The 18,736-nt window shown below is 33.4% G+C and overlaps 1 protein-coding gene across 1 annotated transcript; it reads left to right on the top strand.

Annotated features, from left to right (window-relative positions):
• The first annotated feature begins 10,960 nt into the window (after nucleotides 1–10,960).
• Nucleotides 10,961–13,667, top strand: LOC127084535 (zinc finger CCCH domain-containing protein 66). The gene is made up of 2 exons (XM_051025003.1): nucleotides 10,961–11,128; nucleotides 11,451–13,667. The coding sequence occupies exon 2, from the start codon at nucleotides 11,509–11,511 to the stop codon at nucleotides 13,342–13,344; it is 1,836 nt and encodes a 611-aa protein (XP_050880960.1). The 5' UTR covers nucleotides 10,961–11,128; nucleotides 11,451–11,508; the 3' UTR covers nucleotides 13,345–13,667.
• The last annotated feature ends 5,069 nt before the right edge of the window (nucleotides 13,668–18,736 follow it).

The raw sequence follows: 18,736 nt of genomic DNA, 5'->3' as shown, positions 1-18,736 counted from the left end.
TTTCATACACTTTGTAAAAGCATGACTAGAGATTATTCTACCAATTTAGAAGTTGCTACATAGAAAAAAACTTGCTACATCATTCCGTAATGACAAGGGCACATGTCAAAGCATACATCATGAAGACATGCGAACGATAATTAATCAGTTTAAGAAAACTCTTAGATTTTCGCCTCATAAATAAATTGTAAGTTAGGGAGCTGAAAGTATCACATTGATATGTCATTACACATCAAGAAATTTTCATATTGATTTTTTTCACACTTAAGATTTTTAAACCCATTACATATTAAAATAACTAATGATTTAGAGGATTGTGTATTGGTATGGACAGAAAATATAAGGGATAACATGGTGCGACGATGAAAGTGCACTGATGAAAAGAGATTACAAGAGTACCAATTGGAGGATTTTTGTGAATAGTGGGAGTAATTGTGAATAGTCAAGGTAAGTGCAACTGATAAAATTAATTAAAAAAGAAAGGAAATCTTACTAATGGTTATGAGTCTAGCCATGATCATTTGATTGCCTCTTGAAATGGAGAACATTTGAATGTTGAAATAGATTGATCACAAATGCAACATGGTTCACAATGTGTCTATTCAGTCCACACAAACAAAATATACAATGAGTGACTTTTTCACCCATAATGCTAATTATGAACGAATGAAAGTCATTGAGAATACGTGAATAAATTACCATCACTTTAGTATAATGATTCTATTTATAAAATCACTTATAACACCATAACTTACCGTGTACAGTATTTCCCGAATTAATTCAGTGCATGGTAAGAATACACAAACAAATCATAAGTAAGTCGTATTTCTCGCTTATATGTTTTTATGGTTGTGATCCAGTATATTCTCGTAATATTGATAATGATATCAAATCAATTATTTAATATTATAAACGGAGTGTGGTATTTAACAACACGCCAATGATATTTAAGTGACGGTAATGTCATGCGATCTATCATAACCTTTCTGTTATAAGATCATGTGTAAAGCAATGTTTTAAAAACCGAACCGAACTGTCCAGTTCAACCGGTTAGACCGGGAACCGGAGACAAATTCGGTTGGATCAACCTTTCAAAATCGTTATTAGTGGATCAAAACCGGAGTAAAATCGGAAAAATCGGGTTGAACCGTCCAAAACCATTTGAACCAAAGAATCGCAGCCGATTTTAAAAAACCGTCAGGTTCAAAAAAATGCATCAAATTGACCATTTTTTTAATTTTTAAAAATTTTAATATGTCAATATCAAAATTTAACCTACATTCTCAATCACAAAAAAAAATCCGTATTTTTTTATAACCATATGAACTTCTAAGTTTTGTCATTCCATTATAGTTTTCCTTTCAACCATACTTCATCATCATCACACTGTCCCTTTCAAACATAGTCACGATATCCAACTCAATATTGATTATCGTTCAAGTCAATATTGTTTTTTGTTGTCAATTACTCCCTCCGTTCCTTTTTAAGTGTCACATTTTGACTTTTTACACATACCAAGAAAGCTAATTATTATTGTTACTTTTTAAACAATAATTCTCATTTTACCTATAATACCCTTAATTATATTCTACATTCATTTTACTTTTTCTCTCTCTGTAATAATTACATAGGGGTAATTTTGACAAAAGTGCATTTAATACTACCTTGAATTCTACAAGTGACAATTAAAAAGAAACACAAATTTATCAAGAAAGTGACACTTTAAAAGGAACGGAGGGAGTAAGATTTATTTGTCGTAGTTCAATTCAAATTCGTTTTTTTAATATATTATTTATTCTTGGTATTTTATCTTATTTAATTTAGATATTCTTGATTATTTGAACATTATTTTAGTTATTATATTCTATTATTTTAATTTTGGTTTGAATTAATTTAACTTAATTTATTGTAATTCTTTAATTTGGTCCAATTATTCATAAATGAATGTTGAAATGAAGTGTAGAACTATGTTATGTTATTATATGTATTATCGATATTGTTGTATTAAATTTATAATGCATTTTTGAAATAATTATTTTATTAAGGTGTGAACATTTGATTATGTGTGACATATTTATAAAATATAATTTTATATTATTAGTTTATTTAATAAACGGTTCGACCGTAGGTTTAACCGGTTTAACCAATTGAACCTTAAACCGCAAGTTTCACCGCTTCAATCTCTAGTCCGGTTTTTAAAACATTGGTGTAAAGTTATCTTTTTACTCTTATATTTATATCGAACATAATACATTGTTTATGTCACTATTGTATAGTCTAATATTACATTCTTTGATGTTTGAGTATATTTAGTAACAATATATAAGCTCAATATTTTATATTGACTTATTTCAATATGACCATGCATTTTATACTCATACTCAATCATGAGTCTCATAGATATTAGTTCCGCATATGTATGAGGGGTAATATGATCAAGGTCACTCATGTTCCTCCACATGACTCATTGAGTAGCCACTTAATAATTTATAATCGTCTTGTTACAAAAAACATTTGATGACACTAAAGTGACCAACTCCTCGTATAGGGGCATGTTGACCTGAGATTTTCTGTCTAAGAGAAAAATCAAGTCAATATTTGCATATGGTGAAATGCTAAGTTCAATAAATGATAAACATCATTCGACAGTGATGACACATCGACCAGATGCTCTCGAATGACATCTTAAGATGTTAGTTTGGGAAATCTCAAGAAGATGTCTTGAGAAATGAGTTGAAAAAGTCTCAAGAGTACACTTAAGGGGCTACTCGACACCATGTCGAGAGAAAAATCTCCGACAGACTTTGGATACTTAGAAGATTGAGGAAATCAAATATGAAGAGGGATTTACGCACTCAGTAACTGTCTTCGATGAGGGAACAATTGTTAGCCTCTAAGTAGTTAAAGAATGTGGGATAATGACTTCAACCATTTTCAAAGTCATAACAATGTGGCAAAACGTGGAGTAAAGAGTTGCATGCATTCAAGTGACGTGTCAGTGTCTGTAGCGTTAGAACTGTCAAAGACAATTATTCCTAGGTAGTATTTATAGCAGATTCATGTATTGTAGAAAAAGATTCGCAAGTTTTCACATAAAATTCTCTATAGAACTGGAGTACCCAAGATAGAGAGAGAAATAATTTGTAAGGAATTATGTGAGTCTACGTCCCTCTTTATTTCTGTACTTTTATGTTTTCTTAATTAAAACATATTTATTTTTTGTCATTTACTGCATTCTCATTTAATGTTGTTTATTTCAAGTTCCTTTTACTTCAATTTAAACGTCATTTTCTTTGAAGTCTATTCACGTATTGTTTGTAATCAAACAATTTTAGTTACGCCTTACACGTACGTCACGGTAACATTTTTTTAGATTTGGTTGCGATGCTCTTGTCAAATATCTAAGGACTTTGAGATTCAACTCATCATTGTGAATTTTTTTACAAGATCCAATAAGTAATTTGTCAAATGTGTCAATCTCTTTTACAAATCAAGAATTGTTTCACCGAACTGCATTCTAAACATCTCATATTCTTGGGAGGAAATGTTTAGTTTGGATCTTTTTACTTTCTCTATGTCTTTATGAGTAATCTCTAACGTATCCCAAATTTTCTTTGTTGTCTTCCAATTTGATATTATGAAAAACTCATCCATTCCAAGTGTTGAAGCAATTATGTTTATTGCTTTCTTGTCATATATAACCTTCTACTTTTGGTTGGCTTAAACCTTTGATAATTGTTGTAGGGATGAAGGCCCCATCTTTGACAGTATTCCAAATTTCAACCCCTTGTGATTCTAAAAACATTTTCATACAAATTTTCTAGAAGTTATAGTGTTCACCGACAAACACATGGTGGTTTATTTGAGTTGCCACCATCATTAAAAACAGGTTTAGAAAAAGTTGTGATTTTGGGATCTTAGGAGCAACTTACCTTAACATGCTTTGATATCAATTGTAATTATAGAGTGTGCAACCTAAGAGGTGGTGAATTAGCTTTAAATAATTTTTCTTGTTATTTTGCTGATGTTCTGTTTCTTTTATTTTTTGGAAGAACAATGATGAACTTATGAATGATAGTGCAAAAAAAAATGTAGAAAGAATAAATGAGACCCAAGAGTTATACTAGTTCCCCTTATCAACCAATGGTACGTCTAGTCCCTTCACATCGCATGAAGAATTTCACTTTGTTAGATCTTGGTCCAACCTCACATCATGACTATCCTACAATCTTCTAACACAACACACCAAACCCATGGGGGACTTTGAATCTCCCCGATTCAAAGGACTTTTTTACAACAAAAATAAAGAACACCTCTTCCTATTTTCAAAGACCTGTAGAAAGTACACGCACTTTCTTTACAAATAATGTCACCTCACACTTGGTGAATAATTTACAGCAAACTAATATATTGAGTACATACAGATTTTCTATGCTTTCAATATTCTGAAAATTTTAATCTTCTTTTTCAAATGAAAAATTCAAGAGTATGTAAATATTAAGTGCTCAAGGTTTATGAAATTTTTTCTCAGATGAATGAAATTTATGCAATAAAAGCTTCTAAGTCGTTATGTATGAACACTTGAAAAACAGTAAGAATTATTTGAAAAATATGATGAATATGGTGTATTGTACTCTGACAATATTATGCTATTTATACACCGCAAGATGCCTCTTGGATGAGTAACAATGAACGAAAAATATTCATGATTTAATGCAATGGTTAGAAAAGGTTTATGAATAATTTTCATGAAAAGGCACCATACTGTTAGATGAAGGCGACTTATCTAGAGGGGTGAATAGATCCCAAGTTAAAAAACTTTACAAAAACTATTTTGAAAATTTTAACGGCTAGCGGAAGTGACCCGGATCGAATCGTCTAAAACGAACTGTTATCGAAAAGTCTGGATATGCGTATATAGAATCAAGTTATGATAATGAGAACAAATAGATCAATATAATTTTAATAACAATCACTTGAATGCTACAATAAAAGTGAAGTCTACTTTTGATGATAAAATATACAAAAACGTAATTAAGGTAAATTATCGAACACCTTATGTGCAATCAATTTTGTTTAGAATTTTGTATGGTTTTGATGATTTTCAAATCCAACCACAATCTAATAGATTGTGATAAACTCAACAAAACCTTTTTCAAAATGTTATCAAAAAGTTTAACCAAACATATTGATCGCACAATCGACGAATTCAACAATTTGCAAATGAAAAGTAAAAGAGATAGATAGAGAGAGAGGGGGGGGGGGGGAGATAGAACACAAGGATTTGTTTAGGCAATTCACTATTCGGCCTCGCTATGGCTATGTCTACCCCCAATTCCAAATGGAATTTAGATGATCAATATTACTTTGCAAAAATAGTTTTACAAGAGAAATGTAGTAATACATCCCCAAAAATCCTATGTTTGATGTTGATTCTAACACTTTCTCTTCCCTTTATCTGAGCTTGATCAATTCACCCAATAACCAATTTGATCCACCGTCTCACGCTACTCCTTTGGAATAAACCCCTTTCTTCAAGGCTTTAACTCGACCAAATCCAAATTGCGAATTATTGTCATCCAAGATTTACCAAGATGATCCTCTAGTTACCATTACTCCTTCGACCGAACCCACCGTTCTTCGAAGCTTTCACTCGGCTGAATCCAACTTGCGTAATCTTGTCTAAGATCTTCATATCACCAATTGATCTTGAATTAAAACCCTAACTTGGTTTTCTTATTTGGAACCTCCAAAGATTCTCAATCTAATTTACAGTTCAACAACCTAAATTGGACGTTATCAACTCTGATTCTTGATGGTACCCAAACAAAAAAATGATTATGTGTAATTTGTTTGTGTGTATACATAGAACATATGTTGAAGATTAAGAGAACTCTTTGTATATTCCTAATTTTGTATATGTGAAATGATGCATGTATGAAGTATTTATATGTATGCAAGTTGGAGGTAAAAGGAATGCAAACAATTTAAAAAAATCATGAATTTTTGGAAAAATGCATCATATGTGTCGACCTATGTAAGTCATGTTTCGACACATTCGAAGCATGTGTCAACCTGTATAGGTCATGTGTCGATTCATAGAAGAAAATTTTATTCTATATGTTGACCTAAAACCCTTCCACAGTCAGCACATCAAACAGACGCTATAGGATTTAAAACTCATCAGCATGTGTAGACTCATACCTTGCATGTGTCAACTCATAGAAGAAATTTTTCTTCAATGTGTCGACATGCATGTTGCATGTGTCAACACATGCATAAATAGAAGCTACAAACTTAAAACTTAACAACATGTGTCGACTCATACAACGTTTGTGTCGACACATAAGCCTTTGTATTGCATAAAAACATATTTTTTCCAAGTAGAATCATTTCTAACCTTTTCTAAATCATTTCCAAAATGTTTTTATGCTTCCTAATGCTAAGATGCACATTAAGATTCACAGGATACAGTCCAATATACATAGATGCTAAAGTATCCTAGTTTTGACATCATATATAATACATCTAATGGGAAGTTGCACTCACACATACTGATTCATAATTTTTTCACAAAATTTAAGGCGACAATAGATTGCATAAAAGGATCAATCAATTGTTCTAAGTTTCAACTTTCAAAAATTTGAAAATTTGCACTGTATCAATCGATTAAGGGGAAATGATAATCGACCGTGGGGGATAAACATAATACCTTTCAATCGATTGTAGGAGGGAGTAAAATCGATTATTGTTATTAAAATGTGTTTTTCACTAATAGAGAGCAAAAGCAATCGATTGAGGTAAATGAGCAATTAGTTGCTTCCTTTAAGAACTTGAAAATTTTCTAAGTAACAGATGAAACTTGAAACTATGTCGTGCATAAATGTTATGTATCTTTTAGAAATATTTAGATGAAAAAACGAGCACCTAAGGCTTATATACATATGAATTTTCATTGTTCCTTAATCTTCATGATTCAGTCCTTTGATTTTCAAAGTTTATGCAATCTTGATACTTGATTCCAATCTTTTTCTTTTTTGATCTTTCTTCTATGATAAGCTCTTGTCTATCAAAACTAAGCTAAAATAGATGATGAAACATCTTCTTCACGAGCATATTTAGCGTCTCAAGAGTAAATCATCAGTGCTTACATTAAATGTAATTGAGAGCTTTCATCGCTTGATTGATACTTGACATCCTTCAGCTGACACACAAGCTACACATGAGACAACTGATAGAGGGTTGATGACTCACTCCTAACTGAGGGACTCACTCTTAACGACAGGGATCACCCTTAACTAAGGAACTCTCCCCTAATTGAGGGACTCTACCTTAACCGAGGGACTCACCCTTAGCTAAGGGACTCGCTTATGACTACGTGGTTCACCTGAAAGAAACAAAGGGTTTAAGATTATATTGAGGAAGAGCTTAATGAGTTCTCCCTTTGCAAGTCATCGTGCTTGATGGACTATGTAGTGATATATTTTTATAGAACCGCAATAGGGCGATATGACACTAACCCCTATTAGGCACCCACCCCAAAATATGACGCACATGCATTACCCCCATTCAGTAAGTAACTCGTCCTTAAGGGAAACATGGATGGTGACATGTATGTAGTCTATAACCACATACAGTAGAAGTTGGGATCACTATTCCCTAAAAATTAGTCATTCAACAAGCTCCCCATCAAAGTGGAGCAGTTACTACTTCCGAAATCCAAGACTACATGCCTATATAAATATCTCAACCTGATGGCTGAGAAGGATATACCCTGAATTCACCATGAAATACCTCTAGATATAAATCTTCTTACTCTAATGGGTTTGCTCTCATTTCATATAAAATACCACCAAACAGGGTTTCTCACAACCGTGAGCTTACCCTAAACCACCACAAACTCTAAAAGTCTCTAGCCACCCCTATCAACATAGGGGTCCACGCATCTGCACTTTTTACCAAGTACAACAACCAATAATGAATTTGATTCCACCCATAACCTTGTCAAACCTTTGTCCTTTCCAATTTTAGTTGATCTCCAAACACCACAAAATTATGAAAAAAGAGAATTATTCCACAACAAAGGGTCAAGAAAAGCTAAAAGAAGCATACATTTTTTATCCCTAAATAAACCTCTACAACCCGTATAAGAAGAATTATGTAGTTGCATGTCCCTATTTCACTCAAGGGGGAGCATATATATCCGGTTATTTTGTTTCATTTCTTATTGCTTTCATCTTTGATTTAATTTTGACTTGTTGAGTCCCCTTCATGATTTCACTTCTCGAAAAAAAGTTTGAAAAGTTTCATTTTTAACATGCATAAAACTTTGATTAGATTGATTTTGATCATGATATTCTTTGATCAATTGCATGTGTTAGTGGAATGAAAACATTTTGTGTTTTTGGTTTTAGTTTGATTCAAAGTAAAATCTCAAAATGCCTTTAAAATATTGAAAAATTAAGATTTTATATGTTTGATTCGAATCATTAAAGTTTACACTAAATTTTTTATTCTTATCAAATTGGACATAAGTGAAACCTAGTCATTTGATTTGAATCAATTTTTGCACTTGATTTGGATCATTTTCATGGTGGACAAATCTTTTTGATTTGATTCGAGTCAAACATCGTACATGATTCAAATCATTCACTTTTTCCATAAATTATCTGCCAGGGTTGTGGTATTTGATTCTAATCAATATTTACACATGATTCGAATAATGTGGCTCATGATTCGAATCACCATTTCCCTGATTCGAATCAATTGAAAGATTTTTCAAAATTCTATCTGACTTTTTCAATCATTTTGTGTGCTTAATCTCAAGTAAATATAAAAGCTTTTTGTCAGCATTTCTCATCATAACATCTATCATTCTGATCATAATTTCCAGTGTGATTTTAGTGCAAAATCAATTTCATCAGTTTTGAGTGTTCAAAGGCTTACAATAAAATTCTCGCATCTTCAACTTCAATTAATTTCAGATCTTGATAACGAGAGTTCTATGATTGATTAAAGGAGGCTCGTTTTTTAATCTAATCGTTCTTGAAGATCTTGTTGAGTGTTTCAGGTTAATAGCAAGATTGAGCTGATTGTCAATGATGATGACAAATTCTATTGAAAATAAGTAAGTTCTTCTCTCCATAATTTCCTTATTAATGAGTGTGTGGAAGACTATGGATAAGGCAGGTTTCTTCTAAGATCTTTCGAAAATTTCACCGTTCAAGGAATTGGTAGGACCAAGGGGTTGATAGCTACAAATTAAGGCTTGAAGCAGAATCAGTGATATTGAAAGATTCCAGAAATGTAATTAGAGTAAAGATCACGTGGAAGAGTTTGGCAAGTGTGTTGTATAGAAATCAAGATCCAAATAGGAGATTTATTTTCTCAGTTGTATTATGGATTGGTAAATTAATGAACTCTTGAAAATATTTGTCAAATAACAAGGAACTATGCAGGCTCCAATGGAAAATCATTGAAGAGTGCACGTAGGCAAAGCAAGGACGAATGCCGAAACACTATAAATTTTGGTGTCATCTCTCTCTCTCTCTCTCTCTCTCTCTCTCTCTCTCTCTCTCTCTCTCTCTCTCTCTCTCTCTCTACCTATCTATCTATCTATCTATCTCTTTCTCATTTAATTTCGTAGTGATTACATGCTTAGATTTTTCAGTTCCTTCGTATTATATCGTTTGGTCATTGATAGTGTTATATTACATAAGCATTAGGTTTTGCTGGAATTGGATAACAGGTTAAGCTAGTTCTATGATTAATAATTTGAAATAATTTGAATTTAGAACTCCATCAATTGAATCATTGTGTAAACAGTTCTCGTGCTTTATGCAATTGAATCGATTCATACCAAACGTTTCATCATTATAATATTTGATATTTGTGAAACGATCTGTGTTGACTTGATCAATATTCAAATTGTATAATTTTTATTTTCGCATCAAACCTTGTGCTCACAACTCATTTTTGTAAACACTCTGATTTTGAAAAATGACGATTGAATTTTAATTTGGATCTATTAACCCGATAAACCATTTTTCTACTTTCATATTCACACCCAATAGATTATTAGTTTAAACACCATCTACATTACAGATTTACACTTGATCCAATCTAATCACATGGAAGGCTCGAAATCACTTCTTTGATATAAGATGAATTTGGAGAATGATTGGAGCATTAAACGCTTTGGGAATAACAAAGTCCTCTAAAGATGATCTAAAAGCTAAAGATAACTTACTACTAGCTAACAAAACTTAAGTCATCATCTCAGAGCAACTAGAATTAAAAGAAGTGAATCATAGTGTTGGAGAATGATTGGCTCTGTGGGATCACGGAAGTGAATCATAGTGATATGTTCACTCAAAAACATCACAACATTTAGATCTCACTCCTCTCTGAACTCCTCGAACATATTTTGTATGAAATTAAAAAATTTCACTTTATCAACTTTAAAAAAATTTGTAGATATATTTAGAAATAGACACACAACACATACACAACTCACAAGTAAAGTAATAAATTGTGTATGATAGTTTCAACATTTTTAATACAATAAGGGGGCTGTTTAATGCTTATAAAAAAATACAATAAAGGGCTGTACCATTTTAATAATAGCTAGTCAAGTCAATTTTGTTTCACTTAAAATGACTCTCATCACCCAAAATTTATTTTTATTGTCTTCATTCTCTCCCTAGATATAGTAGATTTTAGAGAGAGAGAAATTGTCCATAAATATAAGTACTCTTTTAAATTGCTAGACATATTTATTACTAATTTTAAAATATATTTTTAATTAATACTACTAATTTGTCATCAAAATACAAAAAATTGATATCAATTTTAAATATACTCATACACAAAAGGAAATTTAGTAACACGACTTTTTTTCATATGTTCAAATAATCATAATTAAGACACTGTCAAATACTTCATATATTACAATGTTTTTACTTGGTTGCTAAGAAAAATCTTGAAAAAGGATGTGTTTTGAATTGTTTGTATTGTCTTCTTGAAAGGGTTGAAGCCGATGAAAATAAACATAGGCGTGTATAACATGATATGTTTTCTCTTTCACTATGTAACAAGGACAGGTTGTTTTTGCTGTTTGGTTAACAAGGTTGTGTAACAGTTTGCTGTTTTCTTTTTCATTTTCTTGTTATTAAGATTTGTGGTTATTTTTAGAATTATTGTTGTGCATAAACTAAGATATTTTACATTTAAAAATTGAACCAATACTTGTTGCAAATTTTCCGAGGATGGATGATTTTGTAACAAATTTAGTGGAATCTCTCTCTTTTATTTCCCTATCTCATTCCTTTCTGTTTTTTGTGGTTTAAACTGAAATCTTTTTAACTAAGTTTTCTATGCTTTATATATTTAAAAAAAACTCTCTGCTCAAGTATCATTCATATTAAATATTTTCTCTTTTCATTTTGCAGATTCTGTATAGTAATAAGGAAGAAGTTTAATAATTCAGTGATAAATAAAATAAAAGTCATGTGCAACGGTTCGAATAGAAAACCCTCTCAAACTGGTTTGATTAGGGATCATGAATATGAAAGACAAGAAGAACTGCAGCATGAGGTTTCTGATTTGCTTCTGTTTTCAGCCACAGATGATGTTATAGCTTTTAAAGAGGCGGTTGAAAAACGCAACTATGATGTCAATGAGGTAGGCTTGTGGTATGGAAGGAGGATTGGCTCAAAGGAAATGGGATATGAAGAGAGGACACCTCTCATGATTGCTTCCTTATTTGGAAGCAAGGCTGTATTGTTTTATATTCTCGAAACCGGCCATGTCGATGTTAACCAAGCGTGCGGATCGGATAGGGCTACTGCTCTTCATTGTGCTGTTTCTGGTTGTTCTGCTGCTTCTTCTGAGGTTATCAAGCTTTTGCTTGATGCATCTGCAGATGTTAATTCTGTTGATGCGAATGGTAACCGGTGCATTGACTTGATTGTCATGATGCCTAATAGTATGTCCGGTTCCAAGAAGAGGTTACTACAAGCCATACTAGAAGGTACTGATGATGACTGTGATTTCCTTAAGGAAGTGTATTTCCAAATGGAGAAGCAGCAACAAGATATCGGTACACCTCGAATTGAGAAGAAAGATTATCCGATTGATCTATCCCTACCCGACATAAATAATGGAATATATAGTACGGATGAGTTTAGGATGTTTATATTCAAAGTGAAGCCTTGTTCAAGGGCTTATTCTCATGATTGGACGGAGTGTCCCTTTGTTCATCCAGGGGAAAACGCAAGGCGCCGTGATCCGATGACATATCAATACACATGTGTCCCTTGTCCTGAGTTTCGGAAGGGATCATGCAGTAAAGGGGATGCTTGTGAATATGCACATGGTATTTTTGAGTGCTGGCTTCATCCTGCTCAATACAGAACAAGGCTTTGCAAGGATGAGACCGAATGCACCCGGAGAGTCTGCTTTTTTGCACACAAAACCGAGGAGCTTCGCCCATTGTATGCTTCTACTGGTTCTGCTTTGCCTTCCCCTATATCCTATTCCAATTCACCTACTGCTTCTTCCATGGATTATTTCACATTGAGCTCTCCGTCCAGTTCGACACAATCCACGTCGACACCGCCTTTGACTCCATCTGCAGCGTCATCTTCTGTAGGTGGAACCATGTGGCCGACTCAGTCTCATGCTGCAGTTCCTACACTTCAGTTGCCGAGAAGCAGATTGAAAACTGCATTGAACGCTAGAGATGATACTGAATTTCTCGAACATGAAAATCGCCTTATGCAGAAGCTAATGATTGAAGAGATGACAGGTCTTTCATTCCCTTCAAATAGGCTTGCAGGACTGAGTCCTTCTAACCTCGAAGACATTCTCGGTTCTCAGATACAATCTGCAACATCAGTTCATGTGCATCCGAATGTGACGCAGCAACTTTGGGGATTTTCTTCTGACCTTACCAATTCAAATGTGATTGGATCACCACAGATCACTGTTTATCCGTCTATGAATTCAAAAAATGACGCCCTGTTGAAACGGAGCCAGAGCTTTATCGAGCACAGCAGCATGGCGAGCTTTAGTTCTGAGCTTCCTTCTGCTAACTCAGTTGTTATGGAGCCATATACTAACATCTCTGGTTGGGGTTCCCCTGATGGAAAACTAGACTGGTCCATCCGTGAGGATGAACTGAATAAGATGAGAAAGTCTTATTCTTTTGGCTTTCGAAACCAACTCAGCAATTCAAGAACGGTTGCACAAAATGCTGATGAGGAAGACCAATTAATAAGCCAGGAGTCATGGGTTAATTCACTAGTGAAGGATGCACCAATATTGCAATGGGATCAATATTGAGTTGAAGTGTAACATCAATTGCAATGCCCTAACCCAAATGCGGTTCTATCTTGGCGAGGACAATTGTAGATGGAGCATAAGCAGATAGATGGTGGTGTGAATCTAATGTTAACTCTTACATTAGATCCTATATGCATCCCTAGACCAACTTATGTATTAAATGATTACTATACTTTTTAAATTTTATAGTTATATTGAGTATGTATAGGTGACATTTTCTTGGGAAAATGTAAAATGTCTATAATACAAAAGTTGGAGAGAATGCAACTATTTTGCATCAGTACCAACTTGTTACTACTATTAGAGTATAGTATATAGTTCAATTTCCCCCTTAATTATTTGCTTTGTTATTTAGTTATGTTGAATTGAGTTGTAACATTCCAACAATCAAGAGAATGATGATTAATCTAGTGATATTTGTGCGATAATGGATTATTTTATCCTGTCAATGAAAGACTATCGTTGAACTACAAACCTACATATTATGTCTTAAAATCACTTTAAAAGTCTTTTATCAGTCAATGGAAAAACATTGATGGATCCTCTTTGCTTTTGTGTTTCCAAATCTATTTCTGTCTAGAGAATGACTTCAAAAGAATTAGATTGGTAACAACTTTATCAAAATCACGTATTAAAGCCAATGTATAATTGTTTTGCTTCTCAGTAGGCCACTTTCTTAAATTCCCTCCGGTTAGTTACAATTAGGGGTGGCAAAATGGATGGATTGGATGGATATGGTTTAGATACTTAATGGATGGACCAAAACAATCCATTATCCATTAACAATCCACTAAAAGTTTTTTAAAAATATCCAATCCAATCCATCCATTAAGAATAAAAATTCATTCAATCCATCCATTATCATATTTTTAGTGGATGGATATCCATCCATCCATTTTTTTTTCCTTTAAAATTTTTCTTTGAAATTTATTTTTTTAAAATGTTTTTTACTTTTTTCTAATAAAACAATATCAGTTTTTTTTTTGAGAAAAATTATTTTTTTTTCAAAAAAAAATATATTTTTGTATTTTTGAAAAAAATAATTTAAATTTTTTTTATATTTGTAAAAAAAAATAATTGAATTTTTTTTTATATTCGTAAAAAAACAATATCAGTTTTCTAATTTAAAAATAAGATTTTTTTTTATTTTTAAATTTTTGGAAAAAATCGATTTTTTGTATTTTCAAAAAAAAAATTTTTTTTATTTTTTATAAAAAAAATTTAATATTTGAAAAAAAATATTTTTTTAAAATTAGATAAAAAAATCCATTTGATCATTAAAATGTGTTGGATGGATTAGATCAATCCATGTTTATAAATGGATGGATTTGATCAATCCATTAACTTAATTTTTTATGTAGTGGATGGATTGGATGGATTTTTTTGATGGATGGATTGGATGGATTTTCTCTTAATGGATCTAATTGTCACCCCTAGTTACAACACGTAATTAAGTTAGTTGGAGACTTTGCTAGATTTTCCATAGTTAGTTACAATACATAGTTAAGTCAGTTGAATCGGTAGCTTATGCCACAAGCTTCCCATTGCTATACATACATAGATAGCTATTGTATTTCCTTTTATTCGTTCCATTAATCAATCACATGTTTCAATTCACCTCATCTTACATCTTAAACAAATATATAGAAAATATGTATAATCGTAATGAGTTGTCCAAAGAATACAATAATAATGATACTATCATAATTCTATATTTACAAATGAAAATTATCAATCACATTAAATGAGACTTTTATTTCCTTTAACACTACCCCTTAAAGTTGGAGTGTGGATGTCAGTGACACTCAACTTGCTGAGATGTGTATGAAATGTGAGGTGATCGCAACGCCTTTGTGAATATATCAGCTATCTGATTCCCACTTTTTACATACGCTGTCTTGATTTCTTCTCTTTTGATTCTCTCACGAATAGTGTGACAATCTAATTTAATATGCTTAGTCCCCTCATACTAGACGTGATTTGCAGTGATGTGTAGAGTTGTTTGATTGTCACAAAATAATCTTGATGCCTCAGGGTGTGGAACATGTAAATCTTTTAACAAGTATCTCAACCAAGAAAGTTCACAAGTGGTCATGAACATCGAACGATACTATTCTTTTGTTGATGACCGTGAAACCATTGCTTGTTTCTTTCTTTTCCATGAGATAAGGGACTTTCCAAGAAATATACAATAGTTTGTTACGAAACTACGTGTGACATATCATCAACATAAAGTAGGACCACAATAATAGAATCCCCACGAACCGTGTAAAAAGTGAGTAATCAACCTTTGATTGTTGGAAGTCAACTTCTTGAATTGCACAAGAAAACGTTGGAACCAACTGCGAGATGTTTGCTTGAGCCCGTAAAGTGACTTATGGAGTCGACAAACTACATTCTCCCCCTGTTGACAATAGCTCGGAGGGGGCACCCTGTATACTTCCTTAACAAGATCCCCATGAAGAAATGTATTTTGCTCGTCCATTTGGTGTAAATGCCAATGTCGAATGGCAGTGATGGATAATAAGCAACAGACAGAGACTAATTTGGCAACTGGTGCAAAAGATTCTTATAATTAATTCCTTCATGTTGGGTGAAACCTTTGGCTACAAGCCGAGCTTTGTGACGCTCGATTGTACAATCACCATGATACTTGATCTTAAACACCCACTTGCAGTCATAAGTCGTTGGTAGTGGAACCATGGACCATGTTTTATTCTACTCAAGGGCCTGAATCTCAGAGTTTATAATGGTAACCCAATTGGGATCATGACATGCTTGTTCAAAAGTTGTAGGCTCAACTAAGAGAGATATGTTATTCACAAAGGAACGATGTGTATCTGATAACCCAGAGTATGAAACATACTGCTGCAATGGATAGAGAGTGCTTAGCACGGAGGATGAGGATTCACTATAGCTCAGGACAAAAACATGGTATGTTTTGAAATCTCAAAGATGTGATGGAGGCCGAGAGGTGCGGGATGAACAATGAAGGTCTGGCTGTTGCTGTATGGGAGATGGTTGTGATATAGTGGTTTGTGGAGATGAGGGTGGTGGTAACAGAATGGCAGGGGGTGATCGGAGTAAGGGGTGTCCTCTAAAAGGGAATGACCCTCCAATAAAGGTGTCATGGTGTGAATAGGAATTAGTTTATTCATAGATTAAGGGTTTGTTCTTAGAATAAGGGAAACAAATTAGAAATTGATTTGTTCTCATTAAATGTAATTAATTAGTGTAATTACTTGTATAACCTTGTAACTTCTATATATACCAGAAATAATAATGAGAGAGGTATCAAACCTATTTTCCTGACATGGTATCAGCCTCGCGATCAAACCTGTGATTTTCTGGTTCTGATCGAGTTTTGTTGTTCATCGTTTATGGGTCTCTGATCGATCAACGTGGAATTTGTTTCGTGGAGATTTCATTGTGATTCTAGGGTTAGGGCTTCGGTTTGTTTTGCGATCCTTTTCCCAAATCGTGATTCTCGGTCGTGTTTGGTTTTTTTTCGGTTGCAATTTTGATTTTTTTTGTTCTTGGATGTTCTTGGTTTGAGATTCTTGATCGTGATTATCTTTTGATTCTGCCTCTTCTTCAAAATCGCATTTGCTTTGTTTGTGGATTGTGGATTGTTCGGTTCGTGAATTATCTTGGTTATCTTCTTGTTGCACTGTTTGTGGATTGTGGACACTATATTGTTCGTGGAGTATTTGGTTTGTTAACTATTGCTGGATTATTATTATAATCATAATAATAATTATAATAATAATTATTATTATAATAATTTATCAATTAGTGAGGTTGAATCTTGTTGCATACTAACTACCAGAAATAATAATGAGAGAGGTATCAAACCTATTTTCCTGACACATGGTAGGGGTGCGGGTAAGGAATTGGTGGTGATACATGAACGACGCTGATGGTAAACTTGTATCGGGGTATGTGTAAGACCAGATACAGGTATTGTATGGGATTAAGTTGTGTTTGGTGATGGATAAGATGTTGTATTTGGTGAGCGAGAATGAGTTTGATCGGGCTTAGGAAGTGGAATCGGATCATCAGGGACAAATAGGATAAGATTGTTGTCATCTTGTTTTTCTGGTGGGAGCTTGTGTAACGAGAATGTATGTTCATGGAATATGACATTCCGAGAGGTGAAAAAACTTTTACTTCAAGGTCCTAAACATGGTATCCCTTTTGTCCAAGAGGATAACCGTCGAAAATACAACGTCGTGCACGAGAGTCAAATTTGTTATTAGGGGTAAGGTTTGTGGCATAACATAGGCAACCAAAGACCCGAAGGTTGGAATAGTTGGGTGAAGATTTGTGTAGAAGTTCATATGGAGATATATGGGAAATTAGAGGTGTCGGTAGGTGGTTAATGATGTAACATGATGTTTGGACATTGTCCCCCCAAAACTGCAAAGGTAAGTTTGTTTGAAATCGTAGAGCACAAGTTACATTTAAAGGTGACATTGTTTATGTTCAACTACCGCATTTTGTTGGGGGGGGGGGGGGGGTTACAGGAACATGTGTGATGAAATAGAGTGCCATGTTCATCAAGGAATGGCCATATTGATGTGAATTTACCCTCATTATCGGTGCGTAAAATCTTAATGTCTTGGATAAATTGAGTTTTAATCCAAGAAAAAAATGATTTTAATATATTTTGGGTCTGGGATTTGAAACTCGTGAGATGTACCCATGTGAAGCAATTAAAATCATCGATAATAGTAAGAAAATATCGAGCCCTTGAATGTGTATGAATTTTGTGTGGCCCCCCAAATTTCACAATGAATTAATTTAAATGGTGCAACAATTTATATTAGTACAAGCGAGTTTTTTTAAGGGAAAAATCTCACTATCATGCTTAGAATGAAAAACAATTTCTAAAAAACATTGCGATAGACTCTGGAGAGGGGCAGCGGATGGATGTCCAAGATGTTGGTGCCAAAGATTGGAAGCACGTGTTATGTGGCAAACAAGGTGAGAGTCGTGAGTTGGTGTGAGGTATTAAATACCATTAAAGTGATTTCCCGGGATAATCATCCTTCTCATATCCACGTCTTGCACAACACAAAAGTTTGGATAAAATGTTACTATACATTTCAATGCTTGTGTCAATTTACTCAGAGATATCAAATTCACACTAAACTTGGGAACATGTAGAACTCCATCAAGATGCAATTCTGATGACAATAGGACATTATTCAATGTTTTGAAGGGAAGATTTTTCTCTATAAGATATTCTAACAAAATCATGAGGTGTTTTATTTTTAATTTGAGTAGGTGAAAGATGTGACATGTGATATGTTACTCCACTATCCATAATCTAATATATTGTTGAATGTGAATCATATCCAATACTACTGCAGTTAGATGTAAATTTACC

The sequence above is a fragment of the Lathyrus oleraceus genome, chromosome 5, assembly GCF_024323335.1.
Source record: "Lathyrus oleraceus cultivar Zhongwan6 chromosome 5, CAAS_Psat_ZW6_1.0, whole genome shotgun sequence".
NCBI lineage: Eukaryota > Viridiplantae > Streptophyta > Magnoliopsida > Fabales > Fabaceae > Lathyrus > Lathyrus oleraceus.
Note: the sequence above shows the minus strand (reverse complement) of the source record. Positions and strands in the feature narration are given on the sequence as shown.

What these genes read in the sequence shown, in the direction of transcription:
- LOC127084535 (XM_051025003.1), top strand. Translation starts at nt 11,509, where the DNA reads ATGTGCAACGGTTCGAATAGAAAACCCTCTCAAACTGGTTTGATTAGG.